Below are 19,815 nucleotides of genomic sequence, written 5' to 3' on the forward strand. Positions count from 1 at the left end.
TATTTTCAGATCACCCTTTAAAGGGTTTTGGAAGGTTTTTAGTTTTGTTTTGTTTAATTCCAACCATGAGGGCTAGAAATATTTTAAAATTAAAATGTTAGACTTTGAAGCACAATTCTTCATCAAGGAAATGGCGATGGGTAGATGCTTCAGGAAATTCTGCAACCATAAAACACAAGCAGGCTCTGCATTTTGGAGGTGATGTCTTTCGAATGTAATGTCCAAATCTGGTCCTGAATACTTATGTTCATTAGAAATTCCATGACAAATTTCAAAGAAATCATGATATTAGCTGGCATGTCCAGAAATAGTTTTTTAAAACTTTTCTTAGTTTACACACCCAATAGTTTTAGTGAAAAATTATGGATGGAGGTGCAATGAATATGTGACAAAAATACATGACTGTTTCTATTTGAAAGCTGTTATCATGAAATACATTTGAGGCCCCAACAGGGATTGAGCTCACAACCCTGGTTTACGAGGCCAGTGCACTATTTTTTGACCCTAGTCTTATGAGACTGAGCCAATGAAGCCTTCCTGACCTTAAAAGCCAACAACAAAATTGTAATAATAATAAATAATAATAATAAAAAAAAACCAGACCAACCCAGTCCTTAACCATTTGTATTGACTTTTCGAGGTGGAATGATTTAAATTATCAACTGAAATAATCATGATATAAATAACCAAGTGGAAAGCCTCAATTTAAATAACCAATTTATACTACATATATTTTCTAAAGAAATGTGATTCTTGTTTGGCTATATGACCATTAAAATTTATTGATTTTTGTAACTAAATAGAGCCTATGCTGTAGATTTTGCTACCTAGAAAAGTACATTTGTTTGAGCAATTATATAAATATTTTCAGTTTCTTAATTTTGTATTTTAGTGTGTTTAGAAGACGGCAAATGATGTATTGCTTATTTGCTAGATAACCTGTTCATGATTTATGTGCCATATTAGGATAGTGACTGGAATTTAAACTAACACACAAAACAGTGAATAAAGTGAATTTTTATTAAACAAACAAATTCTAAATGTTTTGGATACATAAATTTCTCTTATCAAAACATTTCACATTTATAGCTAAATTATATTAGGTTTAGGCCTTAAGATATTTTGCATTACATTCATATTTCATTTTAAACAGATATATGTTTAAAAGGAAAAATCTTTATAATTTAAGGAACAAAATAAAAAACAAGTAAAAACTTTTTTCCACAAAAAAATTCACTGATTTTATTCATACGGCTTTTTTCTGCTAACGCAATCTACACATTGAGAGGAATTTATATAATGTGGTACATAATTACAAAATAACCAAAGTGAAATTCTGACTTGTATTATCTTACATGGAATCATATGGTGAGCAAACTGCAATTTATAGTGTGCACATTGTTACTTATTGCATTGCACAACATATTTATTTCAGAAAGAATGAGTAAATAGCAATTAGTAAATAGCAGTTGTTCCAGTTAATTCAAAAGGTTTAAGTTAAGATTGGACCACAGATGATCTCAAATCTCATGTGGTGCCTATTCCTGCTTTGTGCAGTTATTGCATGCTTGGTGTTATTCTATGTCAGTATTCATGCTTTGCCAGAATAGGCTCTCTGGGGCTCTGCTATGGGATTCCTTAAGATGTGTGATCCCATGGAGTGTGGCACTGTTACACAATGCCCTATAGGTAGGATTCCATTATGTGCAGCAACTTTGTCTCTACAGACAATAATTTTTATGCCTTTTTCCATTGATCATCCAACTAGTTATCTGCTCAAGCATTCATTGGGTCCTTTGGGGGTAATTCTTGGTTGAGCGTATCAAATTTCTTTTCGGAAATGCACAGCATTTGAATCATATTCACTTCATATCTCTGACTCTGTAGCTCCGTGCTTTCGCTACAGTTACTGCTCATCTCTCTCTCAGGGGTATCTTTTCAGGTCCACATTTACATTTTATAAGAACTGTCACAGATTAATGATAATTTGGTGAATGGCAGTCACTCTATTAAAGTCTATAGTGGTTTCTATAATAAGGATTCCCGTTGTTTGTTTCTATTTCAAAGTTTATAACCCATAAACATATTGTGATGAATCATTTTAGGAATCTTATTAATAAAAGTTCATATTGTACAAATCTATTTAGGAATCTGATGGCTCTGCTAAGGTGTGAATATGCACTCATGGTCCCCTCTTGCACTGCTAGGAGGGGAAAGCGCCTAAGCAGTTGGAAGGATAGGTGCAGAAGACCAATGTGCTGCCTGAGAAAAATGTCCATCTCTTTCAACCCAGAGATCAAAGAGCTCTTAAAGGCCGTCAGGCAGAGGCCCTGGCCAAGCTTCCTGCTTCCTCAAGCTGCTGCCTCCAAGAAATGGACTGGGGTGTGCCAAACAGCTGCCCTCACCCAATAGTTGGCTATTGGAAGACCAAGGGATGAGTATTTATGCGCGTGCTAATGGAAGAGCCCTAAGTGAACTGGGGGCACCTACATCAGTGTTGTAGCAACCCCTTCTCATGGTATTTAGTCTTCTCTCACATTTCTATGGTTCTTGCACAGTGCCCTGGCAGGCTCAAAAACCAGGTAGCTAAGGACTGGGAGCTCAGTATTTAAAAAAGAAACAAACAAATACCCACCCAAAAATAGCTCATCGTTTACAAACCAGACCAAGCCCCTGGCAGGATCTGTCACACCCTGAGGTTGCTCAGACTGAATGTAGCCTCTATTCTCGTGGTCCCAATTTGCCCCAGTCCTATAAGGGGCTGACTCGCGCCTCCTCTGACCCTGACTAGCTCTAGCCCTGTGGGAAGCTGGCCTCCACCTGTGGTGGTCTGGTCCAGCCCTCCCCCAGGGCTCCTGAGGGGACGTGACCCCAGGGCTGCCAATCATGCGGGACCGGCCTGGGAGTCTCCAGCAATTAACCTCTCATTAAAAATTATGCCATGAAAGCCCCAGGAATACACCCCACAAAGCGGGCAACCCCGCCGACCCCTCGCTATGGGGGTCCCGTCTAACCTCCCACACTGGAGGGGAGCTACCTCCAGCCCCGACCAGCCCCCACCCCTCAGGGGAGCTGATCCTCTCCAGCCCCGCACCCCTGCGGAGAGACAACTCCCAGCCGTGGGGGGGGAGGTCCCCTCCAGTACCCGCGAGGGGAGTCAGCCCCGCCCCGTGGGGTCCCCTCCTGCCCCGCACCCCGAGGGGAGCCGGCCGCGACCGCCCCAGCTTCGTGAGGGGAGGGCACCGCGCCGTCCGTCCCGCCTCAGCCGCCCCCGGCGCCGCCGCCGCTCCCCCCAGCCGCCAGTCAGAGGCCGGGCCAGGTCACATGACCCCGCGGTCGCAGCCGAACCAGAAGTGGGGCGCCTCGGCGAGTTCTCGCCCCCGTCTGGCCCGGCAGCGGCAGCTCGGCGCGGTGCGGCTCCGCTCGGCTCAGCTCGGCTCCTGAGCGCCGCCTCTAGCGCAGGCAGCGGCCGGGCGGCGCCCAGGTGAGCCTGGCAGGGGCGCGGGCTCCGGCCGGCGCGGGGCTCGGCTGCCTCCGGCGGCTGCGCTGGGCTGGGGCCGCGGCCGCTCTCCGAAAAGAGGGAAGGAAACTGCAGCGCCTGTGACAGCGGCAGGCGCGGCGCTGGGGCAGCCGGGGCGCCCTGCGCTGGGCTTGGGGGGGCGCCTTGGCAGCGGGGCTGGCGGGCGCTTGTGCGGAAAGGCCCCGGGGCGCAGTTGCTGCTGACGTCGCCGCTTCCCCGCGTTGCTGAGAGCCCTGCCCGGCTGTGCTCGGCGCTGCACAACCCGGGGACGGCTTTGCCGGCTCAGGAGCCTACGAATGGAGGCCTCGGCAACCGGTTTTACAAAGGCGAGTTCAGGGCACACGCTGCTCCTCGATCTCCAGGGGCCGTGGCCAGACCCTCCTTCCGCTCCCACCTAGGAGGGCTGGAAAGTACCTGGCATCTCCTGGGCACAAGGGCAGGACATTATTGACCTAATAAATGCTGCAGCATCTCATTGAGCTACAGGCTGTAACGTAGCCAGTTCCTTTCTCTCCCCTGATGGTAGAAGCTCTGTGAGCCAGGCAGGCTGGCACAGCGCTTGCTGGACAATGAAGTTGTGCCAGTTTGAGGCACTGTGACAAAGAGTAACTAAAGTTGCAATTGTCTGAGTAAACAGTGGGCCTATTTCTTATGTTTGCATGATCGTTCTTAATGATTTGCTTGGTTTTTTTCCCTAGTTTTGGTGCAAATTAGTGGGCTTGTAGAGTACTGTCAGTGTTCCTAGTTTTACAGTGTGATCTGTGCAGGACCCTCTCCCCCTTCCATCAAGTTAATTGTTTGCCCACCTCATAGTGTGGACATAGGAAGGAATACTTTAGGGGATGGGAGACTGGGTTTGTATACCAGACTTGTGTTCAGTTCCCAGCTTGGTCATAGGCTTCTTGTCACTGTGGATTGGTCATTTAATTCCTCTCCTGCCCCTGTTCTCTATTTGTACGGTAAAGACGGGATAACATTGCCCTTCCTTGCGGGGATATTGTGAGGCTAAAATCCATTGACTGCATCTCTCTCAGATACTGTAATGATAGATAAATAGTTTGATGAAGAGATGAGAATATTCTGAGGTCAAACAGTACATCTGTGCTAGTCAGCACAAGATTGTTACCAGCAGCATACGTGTTGTGCTTTGCCCAGTATAATCCCATGTGCTTTCCTCACCTCTTTTAGGATTCTAATACATTTCATAGTTGAGTAGTTCATTTTGATGTTAATTTAAATTAACTTTACTTCATTTAAAACACTTTAAAATTACGTTAAGGTAAACAGGTGCAGGCCACTTTGAAAGATGAATGGCATGGAGTAAAAGTTGTGGCAAGTTTTCTATTGTAGGGAGCAATCCTTCATTGGTCAACTAGGGTTATTTAGTTCATACGACAGATCTTTTTACGTCTCTGTTCTACGAATTTAGGATGATTTCACAGTACAATGTAAATCTGGCTAATGGTATGTATCTTGATATTTGGAATGAATGATAAAACAACCAGTGAAATCAACGAAGATGCTTACATCTTCAGGGAAAAATATAATCTTTATAATTATTAGCAATTTTAGGAGCAGAAATTTATTAAGACCAATGCACCATATATATTGAAACATACAAAAAGCCATCCTTACTTGTCAACTTCCTGTGTTAAGAGCTTGTCCTAAAGCATTATTTAAGTTAAATAAATGTAATCCTTTGATTTGTCAGGTTTCACCTTAAAGCTACTAGTTGTCCCTATTAAAGACAGATCAGAGCAGTTTTGTTAGATTGTCAAGAAAATTGTATTCATTTAGAATTTAGGCACTTGTCTGTACCGTATATAATTCAATGGAGCATTAAAAAACATCTTAGAATTATTTTTAAAGTCTCAGAGTGAGAACAGTATTTCATGTTTGAAAGTCAAACTCAGGTCAATGATTTCCTTTGATTTACTTTTCCACATGCATTGCCCTTATTTTCTGTTGTTGGAACGTATTGCAACACCAGGGATTATGGCTGGATTATTAGATGTGAATCCACAATGATTACATGAACAAATTTTGTAAGTAGAGACAAAAGAATCAACTATACTTTTTGTTTAAACTCTATCCGTATAATGACCCTGAAAGGTAATTTGTTATCATTCCCTCGGGAATGGCATATGTAACTCCCATTAGCATTAACGTAAGAGTTTAATAGGCATAAATGGGTACAGAATATCATAAAACACTGTAGTGCTGTGCAAACCTTGGGCTAAGACGTGATCTGTACTGCAGAGAGCTTCATATCTAATACAAAATTGGGTAACAGTGCAGGTAAGAGACCATTATCCTCTTCATCAGTGTATGGTAAGAAGAATTCAGTGAAGAGTATTACTTAAGAAGGAATTTGAAAGAGAAGGGTGTCTGTAGCAGAGAACTTAGAGAAGGTTGAGATACAGGACACTAGGAAAGGAGAGAATGATAAGACAGTGGAAAGAAAGCAAATGGTGGTGATGGGGGAGAGAGATCTTAAGAGACCAGCATTTAGTAAAGAGCCGGTCAGGATACAGTGACTGCGGGGTGAGGGGCATAGAGTTAGGTTAAAGAGGGAGGTTACAGAAGGGAAGAGAGATGTCTCAGGGTCAGATTGGTTATAAACATGGAAACTGAAACTGCTCACAGTGAAGGGTAGTGGATTGAGGAGAGAGGAAGAGAACCAGAGGTGATTCTGGAGCTAGTGATTGAAGCACCTTTTGAGGGGCTTTAAGGCCTTCCTGCTACTGAGTGGTGGTTGAGGGGGATGGTCAAGAAAGCAATGGTGACAGCCACTGCTTCTTGTGTGAAAATTAAACCACTTCCTCCTTTGCTCACAGCGGGGAGTACATCCCCAGCGTCCATTGTGTGAAGGATTCTGGCCCCAGGGTGAGGTGTAACCATGATAGTAGTTAGTGCACGGCTGCAGTGCTGTGCAGGAGACTGAAACATGGAAGCCTGTTTATATTGGAGAGTGGCAACATGTGCACTTGGTTTCTCGTATCCCAGTAGTGCTTAATTTGTGTCGGGGCATGTCTAGCCGTGGCCTGTTATAGCTGGCTTTGCTGCATCAGTTATTAATGTAAAAAAATTTCTTGTGCCCCGGCGCCAAATTCCTTGTAGGGATGTAAAAAAATCCCATTTAATTAACTGATTAAATGCTTGGTGGTGAGGCAACCGCTGGGAAGGCTGCTCCCCACAGCTGCAGACAGCAGCTGCTCTGTCTGGGCTGGAGCAGCCAGTTCACAGTTGTCCTGGGTATGCCTCAGGGTGGAGTTGTCCAGCTGAGCTGGCGCAGCGTTGGTCCCCCAGCAGCCTTGGTCCTTCACAGGGATTTTCCCTTTCTCTGCGACTCTGGGGCTGTTGTGGATGGGGACTGCTCCCACTTGGCTGGAGCGTCCCTCCTAAGTGGGGCTGGGCTGGGCTGCTGCGGATGGGGGCTACTCCAGCTGCGCTGGAGTGCCCCCACTCACAGTGGCCCTTCAGTGGGTGGGGGAGCTGCTGGTAAGTCTCATTCATTTTACGTAAGGCTTTCTGGTTAAATGTTCACATGCTTAATTCCTTGATCCCCTGCACCTCTTTCATTACTAACTAAGCACCGTTTCAGTGATCTCGTTGCTTGACGGCTCTCACGGACAGAAATATGGGCCAACTCTGACATGAATAATAGATGAGGTAGAGATGTAAGTACCATATGCTCATGAGGCTTTAAAGGTTAGAAGACTGACATTAAATGCAATGTTGTTATTCGCTTGTCTTTTTACCCATCAGGCTCAGATCCTTAGCTGGTCATCACTCTAACTACAGTGGAGTCTTGACAGTTTAAGCCAGATGAGGATCTGATCCAGGATGCAGCTTCTTCTTGCATTATCCCAAGTTTTCGTTCTTCCTGCAGTGTTCTCAGCTCCCCTTGGTGTAGTGGCAGAAAGAGAAGACTAATTGGGGTGTAGCCAACTTTCTACCCAGACATCAAAGGCTTGCCCAAGTGTTGAGTTAATTCTTTCTTTAGAGAGCAGAGCAAGAGTAAGAATTTTTCCCCCTCTCATCCCAATTTAGAGATAATCCAGGATTTCTCTCAAGCAGTTTATAAGCAGCATTTGCGCTCTGGGAAGAGTCCAGTCTCAGAGTTAGGGATCAATTTAAGAATGGTAAGATTTTTAGGCCTACTTTAAAACTGTTGCAGTGCCTTATTCTCTCTTATTGATATTCTGAGCCGCTGTGCTCTTAATGCCTGGATGTGGAGTGTTTCTAGAGATTTGGCAGGAGAGGACATCAGAATATGCTAGCTTTCAGGATCAAAGTTAAAACCTGCAGCTGTTCTGTGCCATTGTGCTGAGGCTTGGGGGATCAGACTGTGGGACTGTCTAATTGTAGCCTAGTTATCTGCACTTGGGCCTTTGTTTGCAAGGTGGGAGGGTCCGAGACCTGAGACTGCAGCTCAAGCTGGAATGTCTAAGCCACAATTAAACAGTACCTCACCCCAGGCCTTGAGAGTCCAACCAGCCATGGGTGTCCAATTACAGTGTGGACCTGCCCTAAAAGTTTTCACATAAAACACTTGGGTGGGGGGAGAAAGCCGATATAGCAGGTAATATGGTGGTATTCTAAAATGGGAAGACTTCTTATAGGGAGCAGAAGTGAGCAGTGCTTTGAGACTTGGAATATAGCTGCTACAATCTCCATATGTGTCCCTATTACAGAGAATTGCCTAGAGTGAAGAATTAGTGGTACCTCACTCTTTGTAAAGCAATAATAATTTTAAAAAATGAAAAGCCATTCTGTTAATTATAGCAGAGCTGTGCCAACTGGTGGAAGGTACATTGTTTAACATCTTCTGAGATGACCCGAAAGAGATCAAATTTTGGACATTTTCCTGTGATTTAATCTTCTAATTCAGTTTGCTTTGGATCCTTTAGTGATACTCCTGGATTGCCCTGTGAAAAAGAATAATCACTGAAGGACTCAAAGCTTATTTTTTAACTTTTTGTGCAGATGCGGTTCACCTTAGTAAAAGAACGAACGGGGACACTTTTATGTGGCGTGAAAGGGCCAAAGGACATACATCATAGGGGAAAGCTTATTGACAACACAAATGGGCCCCAGTGGTTACAATGCAATTTAGATCAATTTTTTAGGCCAAGTTTACACTAGAAAAGGGTTGTCAATCTAGATATACTGCTGTGGCTGTACTGGCAAATTCTCGTGGTGTTTACACAGCTCATACTGGTGAAAAAGGTCTTTTGCTAGTATAGTTTATGATGGTTTGGTGAGCAAAAAAAGACATTCTGGTACAGTAGTTACAGAAATGCTTGTCAGTATAGCTGCATTATACCAGGGCTTTTGCTGCGTTAGAAATGTTGCAAACAAAGCATTTTTCTGACTTTCTTATAAAAGCAAAAGTTTCTAATAGAGATCTATACGTAGAATTTGAACAAATAATGCCTTAATGTATTTGATTTTTTGGTATTTTTAGCTGCTTTCTTTGTTATAAGAGAGGTGCAGTCTTCTCTCACGTACACATGCATCTCTCTTTAGTTTCAGATGCTTTCTCTTGTTTGTAACAGCTGTGCTTGCACTCAGTGTATCTGTTATGTCTTCCCCTAATACTCTTTTCTCTCCATGTCTGTCTTCTCTGTTGTTTCTCAGGAGAATCAAATCATCCACTGTATAAAATATAATTTTGAACTTCCTGTGTAGAGATGCAGGTAATATTTTGAAGAGACAGACCCCATTTGTAGCTGCATGTGCATGAAGTCAAGAGTCATGTACATTTACCCTATTTATGCATTCTGGCAATCCCAGCTTTCCAGCATACACCAAAGGGATGGGGAGTACATTTGTTCATGTATTTTTATAAATTTGGGGCAGAATGACCTTAGTTCACCTTATGCTACTGTGAAATGTTAGATACTACAGGTTGACGCTGCCTAACTTGGCATTCTTGGAACCTGACTGGTGGCGAGTTAAAGCATTTGCTGATCCATGGAGGTTAATATATAGAGTGTGAGTGTGTCTCCATAAGCATGGGAAGTAGGGGGGCAGGAGCCCCCAGGCTTAGCACCCAGTGTTGCCCTGCACCTGGCAGCCTCTCTGTACTTGCCTGGGTTCTGACCATCAGATCCCTGCCTGGATGTTCTGATGCTGGCCCAGGTTCCAGCCACCAGCCCCTCTGCAGTTGTCTGGGGTCCTGGCCACCAGTCCCAGGGCTCTGCTGCTGGCCTGCGTCTGGGGCTCTGCAGCTGCTGGTGGTCCCTGCTTAGAGCAGTAGAGAAAAGGACAGACGTGTGAATGCGGCAGGAGCATGGTGCTCCAGAAATGCTAGCGGGGAGGGAGAGGAGTTGGTAAATGCAGGGTTGCTGGTGTGCAAGAGCCTTGGAGCAACTACAGAGTCAACGTCTATGTGCTAGACCACAGATTTTGCTGGATCAGAGTGTGGTGGACTAGAGGAGTTCAACCAGGAGATAAGTATCGGATTGTTGATACAACAGAGGTGTTCTTGTTTTGCTGTTTAGAATCTGAGATCATATTTCACTGACTGCTCAGGCTGCTCTACCCAGCTGATTGTTCTGAATCCTGCTGCAGGGGCTCACTGATCCCTCCCACTCCAAAACACTTTTCTCCTTGAAACCTCACAGACTAGGTAAGACTATTGTCAAGGTTAGCTGGATAGCTGCAAGGCTGTATGCTTACAACAGAAGGGCAGTGGTTCATGGTGATCTTTTTCAAGTAAGATTCGATTCTTTTCTTTTCGTAAAAGGAAGGAAATCAAACAAAGGTGTTTAAATATTAATTTTTTCTCCTTTATCTCCTTCATTTTTTAGCACATCAGGAGCTGATCAGTTTGATGAAATTTGAGTTTTAAAAAATGTCCAGAAAGAGCACAGACTATGGAATGCTGCCGGAGTATGAGAAGAGCCAGATGAAAAGGACTTTGGAGCTGGGAACGGTTATGACAGTGTTCAGTCTTAAGAAGTTTACTCCAGAAAGACGGACCATCCAAGTCATCATGGAAACCAGGCAGGTGGCCTGGAGCAAGACAGCAGACAAGATTGAAGGTTTCTGTGAGTATTGGCAAGGCGTGCTACATCTTGGACTTTTAATACAGATAAATGTAATTTGTAAAGGCTCATTTAAATCAGCATTTGACAATTTGCTTTTCACCCAAGAACAAAAGCTTTAAAATTGCATTCTGTGAGCAATCATGGTTTTCTGTAATATAGACCAAGTATTTCATGTAGTTTGTTAGCCTTCAGCAGGGCTAGCTGCCTAATTTATTGATACTATGAGGTGAACCTCTCTAGTCCGGAACTCTCTCATACGGCAGCATTTGTAATCCAGCATGATTTTTGTTAGCTGGACAGCCACTTATCATGGGTGTGACAAAGTTATCCATGGTTACATAAAGTTTGTTTCCAGCCACTGGTCCTGGCTTTTGGTGTTTTTTTTGCTGTTATTTAGCTGTTATTTACTTCAAATGCAAGAGTCCAATAAGCAGTGGAAGTGTTGATAATGCTGCTAGACAGTATTGACCTTCCAGGGTCCAGCAAATTCTCTTGTTTTGCTCCGGTCAGGTCCCAAGGGTGCTGGCTTAGAGAGGTTCAACATGTATTAGTTTTTCCTTCCTAGAGGCCTTTTCTCAAAGGCTAATGCTTCAGACTGTATACTTGCAACCTTATACCTGAGTAAGGGCTAAATTGAATAATTGAAAGTCTTAGGACCAGGCTAGTAAGTACTTATTAAAAAGCAAACACGACAAACTTTAAAACATACTGGGGAGAAATTTAACATAAAGTCTTGAGCTTAGAGCTTATTTTTTCCAGAGTGTTGAATTTGGATGAACTTGGGAGGTTGGGCTGGGAAAGCCCTTTCACAAACCATGATTGGTTTTCCTTTACCAAAGACTCAATATTTTTATAAATAAATATTTACAGATTACTAGTTTATACTAAAGTCAGCGTCTTAGGTTATTTTCAATTCAGAGGCGTTTCATTACAAGAAGGGGAAAAATATTCTTAGTAAGAATGGAAAACTGGGATCACTCTTTAATTACAATCTCATTGTAAGGGACAGAGCTCTGAAATGCAACCCTGCCTGAAATTTTATTAGATGTACAGAAGTCTGTTCCCTTGGTACTAAAACTTTGTTGCCATTGTCTCTGTGGCTAAATTAAAGTAAAAATAATTTCTGTATGTATGGATCTCTTAGTCTTCAAAAAGAAAATCAAATCACAATTAGTTAAAAAGAATCAGGGAACAAAAATAACACACAAAATGAAACTATTCAACAAAAACTACATTGGGATCTGAAAGAAAAGGACAAATTCACAGGAGCATAGGACTGGAAGGAAGGAGCCTTAAGAAGACCTCTAGACCAACCTCTTCACTAAGGTAGACTAAGTATACCTAGATCATCCCTGACAGGTGTTTGTGTAACCTGTTCTTATCAAAATCCTTTGAAGCCCGTTCCAGAACATAATTCTTCTTATATTTAGAAAGTTGTCCGAATAGTTAACCTCCATCTCTCATGCTGCAAATTAAGATAATTGCTCTTGTCTTACCTTCTGACTTATCCAATTTGTAACAGCCTTAACATATTTGAGAATTGTTGTCAGATACTGTCTCAGGTCTTCTCTTCTCAAGAATAATCATGTCCAGTTTTTTAATGCTTTCTATGTAAATCCTCTCTCGTTTTTGTTGCTGGTCTCTGAACGCTCCAATTTTCCCATATTTTTCCTAAAGGGTGGTGCCCAGAATTGGATGCAGTGCTCATGCGGAGGCCTCAGTAGTGCTGAATACAGTGGTACAATTACATCCCTAGTCTTATGTAGGACGCTTCTTCTAAATACTGCCCAGAATAACATTAGCTTTTTTAGCAACCACATCACATTGTTGACTTTTATTCAGTTTGTGATCCTCTATAACCTGCACATCATTTTCAGTTATACTATCCCCTCTTGATGGTCACTCGATAACAAGTAGGATGTTTTCTTGTCACCTTCCTATTTGTGAATCCATTGATGGCTGATCAGCCCAGTTCTGGAGCTGCAGATCTTATCACAGAAGAGACAGTTGTTAGTAGCTGTTGGAGTGGTGTGGGGCTGTTTTTGACTTTTCATCTTCTCTGCCTCTGCTTGTCTGCACTGCGGCGGGACCTCTCAAATTGCACCACCCCCTCATGGATTACCATTCTCCACTGAGGATGGTCTTGGGCAAGGTTCTCCCAGGTGTCGACAGAGATACTGCACTTTTTCATGTGTGTATTCAGCATGTCCTTATATTGCTTCCATTGCCCCCCCCGCCCCGCCCCGCCCCACCCGCCCAAAGCTCCTCAGTTTCCTCCTATTTGGAGTACAGAATCTGTTTAGGGAGGTGGTGATCAGACATCCTAACCATGTGACCAGTCCAGTGAAGTTGTTGCTGAATGTTAATGGCTGCAGTGCTTGTCATATTCAGCTGTTCCAGGACACTAGCGTTTGTGCGCCTATCCTCCAAGATATATTTAAGATTGTCCTGAGGCAGCCTTGGTAATGTTGTTCAAGTGCAGTCAAATGATACTTGTGTATTGTTCAGATTGCACATGCATACAGTAGCATTGGAACAACTACTGCACTGTATATAAGGAGCTTTGTCTTGGGACAGATGTCCCACTTCGTGAAGACTCTTTGTCTCAGGCAGGTGAAAGCAGAGCTTGCACAGCTCGGATGATATTGGATTTCCGCGTCAATGTTGACTTTAGCGGAAAGATGACTGCCAAAGTATGGGAAATGCTCCACATTTTCCAACAGTTCTCAACTGACTTCAATAGAAGGTGCATGAGATTCTCAGTGATGAAGGTTGGTGGAGCACCTTGGTCTTTTTGATGTTCAGTGTGAGGCTGAGATTCTCGTATGCTTCAGTGAAGGTGCTTAAAATGGTCTGAAGGGCTGTGGGAGAAAGAGCAACAACCGTATTTTCATCCGCGTACTGGAGCTCCGTGATCGAGGTTGTGGAAGTCTTGCTCTTAGCCCTCAGACTCCTGAGATTGAAAAGCTTCCTGTTCAATTATTCCCATTTTGTAGTGGTACACTTGATTTTTCCTTACCAAGTGATGTACTTAGTATTTTATTGGATTTCATCTTTCTGATTTCTGACTAATTGTCTAATTTGTAAATGTTCTTTGCATTCTCATTCTGTGCTTCAAAGTAATAGCAACCCCTCCTATCTTGGTGTCATCCACAGATTTTTAAGCTTGCTTATTCAAGTCATTAATGAAATTTTGACTGGTACCAAACTCAAGAGTGACCCTGTGGTACTCCACTAAACACATCCTCCCAGCAAAATATTGATTACTATTCTTTTGACAGCAAAATATTGATTACTACTCTTTGGCTGTGTCTACAGATGCCCCTCCCTTTCAGGAGGGGCATGTTAATGAGGCACTTCGGAACAGGTTAATGAGGTGCTGACATGCATATTCAGCACATCATTTGTATAATGATGGCCAATCGCCCTTCAAAAATGCTGCTTTTGAAACACAGACTGGCTGTATCTTATTCACAATTCGTATTGTGAATAAGGGAATTTCAAAGTGTGGGCTGTAGTTCGAAGTGCCCACATCTATACAGTCAGTCTGTGTTTTGAAAGCAGCACTTTCAAAGTGCACCTAACTGACATTATGCAAATGAGGCACTGAATATGCCTGTTAGCACCTCATTCTTCTGTTGTGAAGTGCCTCATTAACATGCCCCTTCCAAAAGGGAGGGGCATGTGTAGACACGGCCATTGAGTATGATATTCCAAACCCTTATCTACCTGTTTTATGCAGTAAACTCTTTCATATCCAGCATTCTATTGTCCGGACTTCACAAATAACTGGCATTTTAACCACTACTAAATTTTAGTTAAGTTTTCCATAAGTACAGTATAGTGAAAGTAAATACAAATAAATACAGCAAATACAGTATACATTTACAGAAATACACAATACTGCTGTTGGTAAATAAAGTACTCTGCATATGCTTTTATTTGTTTCTTAATATCGAATCCTGTTTTTCTTTAACGTCATGCTAATGTTATTGCTTGGTATACCTCTATTATCCAGAATATTTGAATATCCAGCAACATCCCAGTCTTGGGGATGACAGATTTGAAAGAGTTTATTGTAGTAATTTCATCTAGACCTGTTTCCATAATGGTTTTTTATGAGAATGTCATTTGGTGTTCTGTCAAAAGTCTTACTAAACTCAAGCTGTATCATGTCTACTGTCCCTTTCATCCACTAGGTCAGTAACCCTATGAAAGAAGGAAATCGTGTTGGTTTGGTACAAAATATTGTTGACAGTGCCATGCTGGCTACTACTTATACCCGTCTTTCTTTAGATGGTTATAATTGTTTTAGTAATTTGTTCCAGTATCTTTTCAGTATTTCAGTTTGTCTGCCTGGTCCATAATGCCAGAAGTCCTCCTTGTTTTCCTTCTTAAAGGTACCTACTGTGTTTACCTTTCTCCAGTCTTCTGAAACTTCATGTATCTTCCGTGAATTCAGGAAAATAATTGCTAATGGTTCTAAGATTGCGTCATCTGCTTTCTGAACTATACTAGGATGAAGTTCATAAAGCCCCTTATCTAAACAGACTTTAACATCTTATGTCCCTAAATTGCTTGCATTCCTTACTCCTTGTTAGTGTTGACTGTATTGCATATCTGGTGACTTATTAACTGTTTTAGTACAGTCTGAAGCAAGATAAGCATTGGATATCATAATTTTTTAGCTTTCTTTTGCCACTAAGTACAGAAGCAGTATTTCCTTCATATTTCTATTGCTCCTAAGGTAGGAAGTAAATTTGAAGTACTCCAGTAGCTTGGTGTTATGGATCACTACTAATATTTTCTCATTAAACACTCGTCCCTCGTTTAAATGAGTACTTTATGAGTACTCGCTAAAATGAGGGACACGTACTTACCTTTGTTCACTAGATAAGTGAACTCTCCACTGCTAATACAAGCTTTACCTCTCTCCCAATGGCTCCAGACTGACCACGCCCTGCCCCTCCAGCTCTGCAGTCCCAACGCGCCGCAGCCTGATCCCTTGCGCTGGCTCCGCAGACCCAACCTGCTGCAGTCTGACATGCCCCCCTGCCTGCCCGCCCCACAGATCCAACCCGCCGCAGCCTTAATGCCCCCCCATCCACCCCACGGATCCAACCCGCCACCAGGATTTAACCCTCCCTCCTGCTCATGGCCCCAAACTGCCCCCATCCTTTAACCCTCCCCAACCCCTCCTCCCCCAACCCAAGGTTCACTTACCTTTCAAAAGCAATGCCGTATGCTTCCACTCCTTTGCTGTGTTAGGAGCACTAGGAACCAATGAGAGACTTTTACATGTATTTTAATGGTAATTTAGTGTCCTTCTCAAGAGTTTTCGCCTGTGAGCAGAAAGTTTGGAACCAATTGTGTTGGTATAGCGAGGGATGAGTGTATCACGTAAGTCCCTTATGCCTTGATTATGCAGTGGAGTCTCTCTGGTTGGTACAGCTGACTTCAGTGGGATTCTGAACTGATGGATCTAAATTTCCAGGGTTAGGGACGTAATCTGAAATTTACAGGTTTGTGTAATTTTCCCCTGGCCCTCTCTCTGAACCCAATTTGTGTGTGTGTGTGTGTGTGTGTGTGTGTGTGTCACAGCAGAATATCAGCAAGTAATTTCAGTGTATTGCAGGGGTGGGGAAACCCATGGTCCAGATCTGGATGGTGGCTTCTCTGGATCTGAAGCCCGAGGCTTGAGGCTCCCATCCATAGCATCCAGCCCATGGCGGGGTTGGAGGGTTTGGAGCCCTGAACTTTGTGGGCCGGATCAGGCAAACAGGGGCTGGATCCAGACTGTGGGCTTGGCCACGGGGGCAGGAAGTGACTCTAGGCTCCAATGCCTCTTGCTGCTGTTTTCCCAGTAGGGGGAAGGGGAGGAGAGCAGCAGTGGTCTCGGCAGTTTGCCTGTAAGCTTCATACTGCTGCTTTGATGGGCTGGAATTCTGACCAAGCAGAGCAACAGAGAGTGTTGCCTGTGAGTAGAGGGAGGCCAGAGCAGAGCCATGGGCATCCAGGGGAGTGAGTGGGTAAGCTGCACCCCTGTCACACAGATCCTGTGTCACCCAGCCGCTCCTGTGCCTCCTAACCATCCAGATCCCCAGTTCCACCCCTTCCTGCACCCTGACTTAAATTCTTCACACCCGTCCCTTCGTTTTCTTCCTGTGCCTGTATATGAAAGATGTTCTTTGCTCTCTGTTGTAGTGGTAAGTATACTTTTATATGACCCATCCTTATTCTTTCAAAAAAGAAACTGAAGATGGACAGGGATGCTATTGTGTATTTTAGGCCCGGAAAGTGAGGTTTAATTATATAACTAAAAAATAAAATTGAAAGCATTTTTCCCTGCAAAGTTGTAAATTTTAGCACTACTAGTATTATGATAACACTAACAAGCCAGAAAATGAGTGGCTATAAACAAGCAAACTGACAAGTTCAGCTTCATCATCAATTTGAAGCGTCAGGTATATAGCAGTAAAAAATAATTATAAATTGTAAAATGTAATTTTGCACAATTAAAAGAAGATATTATGAATAAAACAGGTAAGGAAACACTTTCTTAACATCTGAGATTTTTGGAACCTCTTTCACCACTCTGTTACTCTAGTTGCTAGTATGACAGCTATGTTTTGGCAATATAAAATGGTGTATTGTCCTGATGATGAAAGATGTTTGGTGAAGTTTATGAAATATGTGCAAAGTACCTCAAGATTTGTGGATGAAAGGAATTGTACTGTGGGGGGAGCTGGTAGCACTACCCTTTAAGATTACTTGTTACTAGGGATGTTAGTGGTTAACTGGTTAACCTCATCCTCAACGGATAAAGCTTACTGGTTACAGGTAAGCTGCGAGCAGGGCCTCTCCAGGCTGGCCAGGGCAGTCCTGTTCTGCAGTGTCTGGGGTGTCTCTGTCTGTGAAGGGGGTCTGCTCCATCTGGGCTGGAGTGGCCCCATGGACACCCTTCCCCTGTTTAATTGGTTAACTGGTTAAACTTAAAGTTTAAACGTTTAACTGGTTAACCAATTAAATGGGATTTTATACAAGACCCTGTTTTTAGCTGCCTATAACTTAGCCAAACTTTAAAAGTCTGGGCTGAAACTTTCCAGTGCTGGGTGTGTGTGTCAGGCTTATTTATCTACTTGTTTTTACACCCAAGAGTGAAGCTATATACATTGTTTTGCCCATTTTAAATTCTGGTGACTTTTTTTTTCTTTTTGAGTAGCTGGCAAGTCTCCATACTCGGGAGCAAGGACTTAAAATTCAACAGAGTGGCTCTTGTGTCTGGGATGTGCCTTTTGCCATCTCTTTAAAAATCCACTTAAGTTTGGCCATGACAGTTCACACACGTTCAGCAGAGATGACTTAGATTTTAACATCTAAATTCCTCAAAGAGTCTGTGCCCAGTGAGCATGCTCCAGCACAGGACTGAACAGAACCTGACTTGCAATTGCAGTTCTGGGCTGCTGAGGGCTGTCCTGGGTCTGGGCCCTTGAACTGAGATGAAGGAGCCTGTATTTCTTGTGCTCTCAGTGACCTCCCTAGGGGCTTAGGCAACATGAAGGGAGAAACTGCTTGATTCACATGAAGAGGGGACAAGTGCAGGTGAAACGTACTGGAAAAGGGACCCTGGGAGTGGGGCAGAAACAGGTACTAGAGACTGATAGCAGGTAGGGAAGAAGGAAACTGGGATTGGGAAGGTAGGGTAGTCTGGGATTAATTTGGGAAAGAAACTGGAACTAGGAGCCAGGAAGGTGAGTATGCTGGGAGGTAGAGAGGTGGATGAAAGACTGAGATGAATAATATGTGATTGTGCAAAGACTGAATCATGGTGCATATGCAGAAGGGACATTTTCCTAACTTCTGAGGAGTTGGATTTGCAACCCTCTGTTAGTGTAGGTGGGGATGTGTAATAGCAACCCTTGTTGTTTTATATTGCTCTTTTCGTTCATAAAGGTGTGACAGAGCAATTTGCAAAGGTGGATGAGCAACATTCTCTCCATTTCACGTTTGGGAAAACTGAGGCACAGAGAAGAAGCCTGGAGCAGTGGTTTTCGACCAGTGTGCCGTGAAACTTCATCGCTCCCTTCCCCTCACCCCCCATGGTGGCTCTTTGCGGAACCCTCATGAATTGAAATGCTGTCTCCACAGGACTCCCTTGGTGCCAGGAGGCAGCTGAAATGCTGCTTCCTGGCCTGCATGGGCTGGCAGAGAGCCCACCCCACTCCCTGCTGTGACAAGGGTGAGGGAGGCGGGGTGGGAGCTTATTGGTGCTGGGACACAGTTTAAATGCTGTGTCCTGGCTCCAACGGGCTGGCAGGGAGGGGAGCTGTTTTCAGTGGTTTCTCATTTACTCCACATCACGAGCATGGCATTGAGCAGATTTTGAAAATGTGGCTGTGCTCACTGTCTAAGACGGTGGTGAATTCTGTGGTGAATTTGAAACATTAATGCATTTGATCCTAGTTTAGCTTGTTGTACGCACTGCTATGTTACAAACTTCTCTAGTAAGGCTATAGCCATCATAAATGTAAGTAAACGTGACGTTTATGAGAAATCAGTTCATCTGAAAAAAGTGGGTGTGCTGTGAAATTTTGTCTCATTGAAGTCTGCCGTGTTATGGAAAAAGTTGGGAACCACTGGCCTAGAGACTTGCTTATGGACACAGAGAATCAGTAACAGATTTGGGAATATAATTCATGAGTCCTGATTCTTAGTTCTGTGATTTTATCCTTGTGACCATGCTGCTTCTTGCCTTGTAAGTGCAAATACTAAGGTAATACCACCTCACAGTTAACAGTCCAGTTTTGAGAATATAAAGTGTTCCTAGGCATGAAAATACAAAAGATTCCATTGCAAAATACTATTTTGCAGAATCATTTCTTTAGGACGTGCAGTAGCATACATTAATGACAAATCACAGCTAATTTGTTTAAATTAAAGTCACCGTAACTTTGGGTCACAGCGCTGCTGCTTAAGAGGAAGGAAACGAGTTTTTGAAATTAAAGTGTTTTTTTTTTTTTTTTGTTTCTTTTCCTTTTTTGAGAAATATGAGCCTGGGCTTTCATTTTGCTGAGGCTGTAGAAGTGGTTTATGAATCTAAAGTTTATGTAGTACAGTGGTTAAAAATCAGTGTAACTGAAAAAGGCTACCCAAAAGAATTACAACTTTTATTTCTACAGAGCTATAATGTAGACGATCAAGCTTGCTGTGGTCGGAAAAAAATGAAAGTCCCTGTCC

The 19,815-nt window shown here is 43.3% G+C and overlaps 1 protein-coding gene across 3 annotated transcripts in view; it reads left to right on the forward strand.

Moving 5' to 3' along the window:
• The first annotated feature begins 3,279 nt into the window (after positions 1-3,279).
• The window catches only part of PLCG2 (phospholipase C gamma 2), a 111,218-nt gene continuing 94,682 nt past the window's right edge, over positions 3,280-19,815 (forward strand). The window contains exons 1-2 of one of the 3 annotated variants that reach the window (XM_075008598.1): positions 3,280-3,484; positions 10,339-10,578. In XM_075008598.1, coding sequence (XP_074864699.1) covers positions 10,383-10,578 — 196 coding nt within the window. In that variant the 5' untranslated portion in view covers positions 3,280-3,484; positions 10,339-10,382. Of the gene's footprint in view, positions 3,485-5,745; positions 5,819-10,225; positions 10,244-10,338; positions 10,579-19,815 lie in introns of those variants that run through there. The other 2 variants (XM_075008599.1, XM_075008600.1) reach the window with 2 other exon arrangements.

Source organism: Carettochelys insculpta, chromosome 14 (genome assembly GCF_033958435.1).
Source record: "Carettochelys insculpta isolate YL-2023 chromosome 14, ASM3395843v1, whole genome shotgun sequence".
Lineage (NCBI taxonomy): Eukaryota > Metazoa > Chordata > Testudines > Carettochelyidae > Carettochelys > Carettochelys insculpta.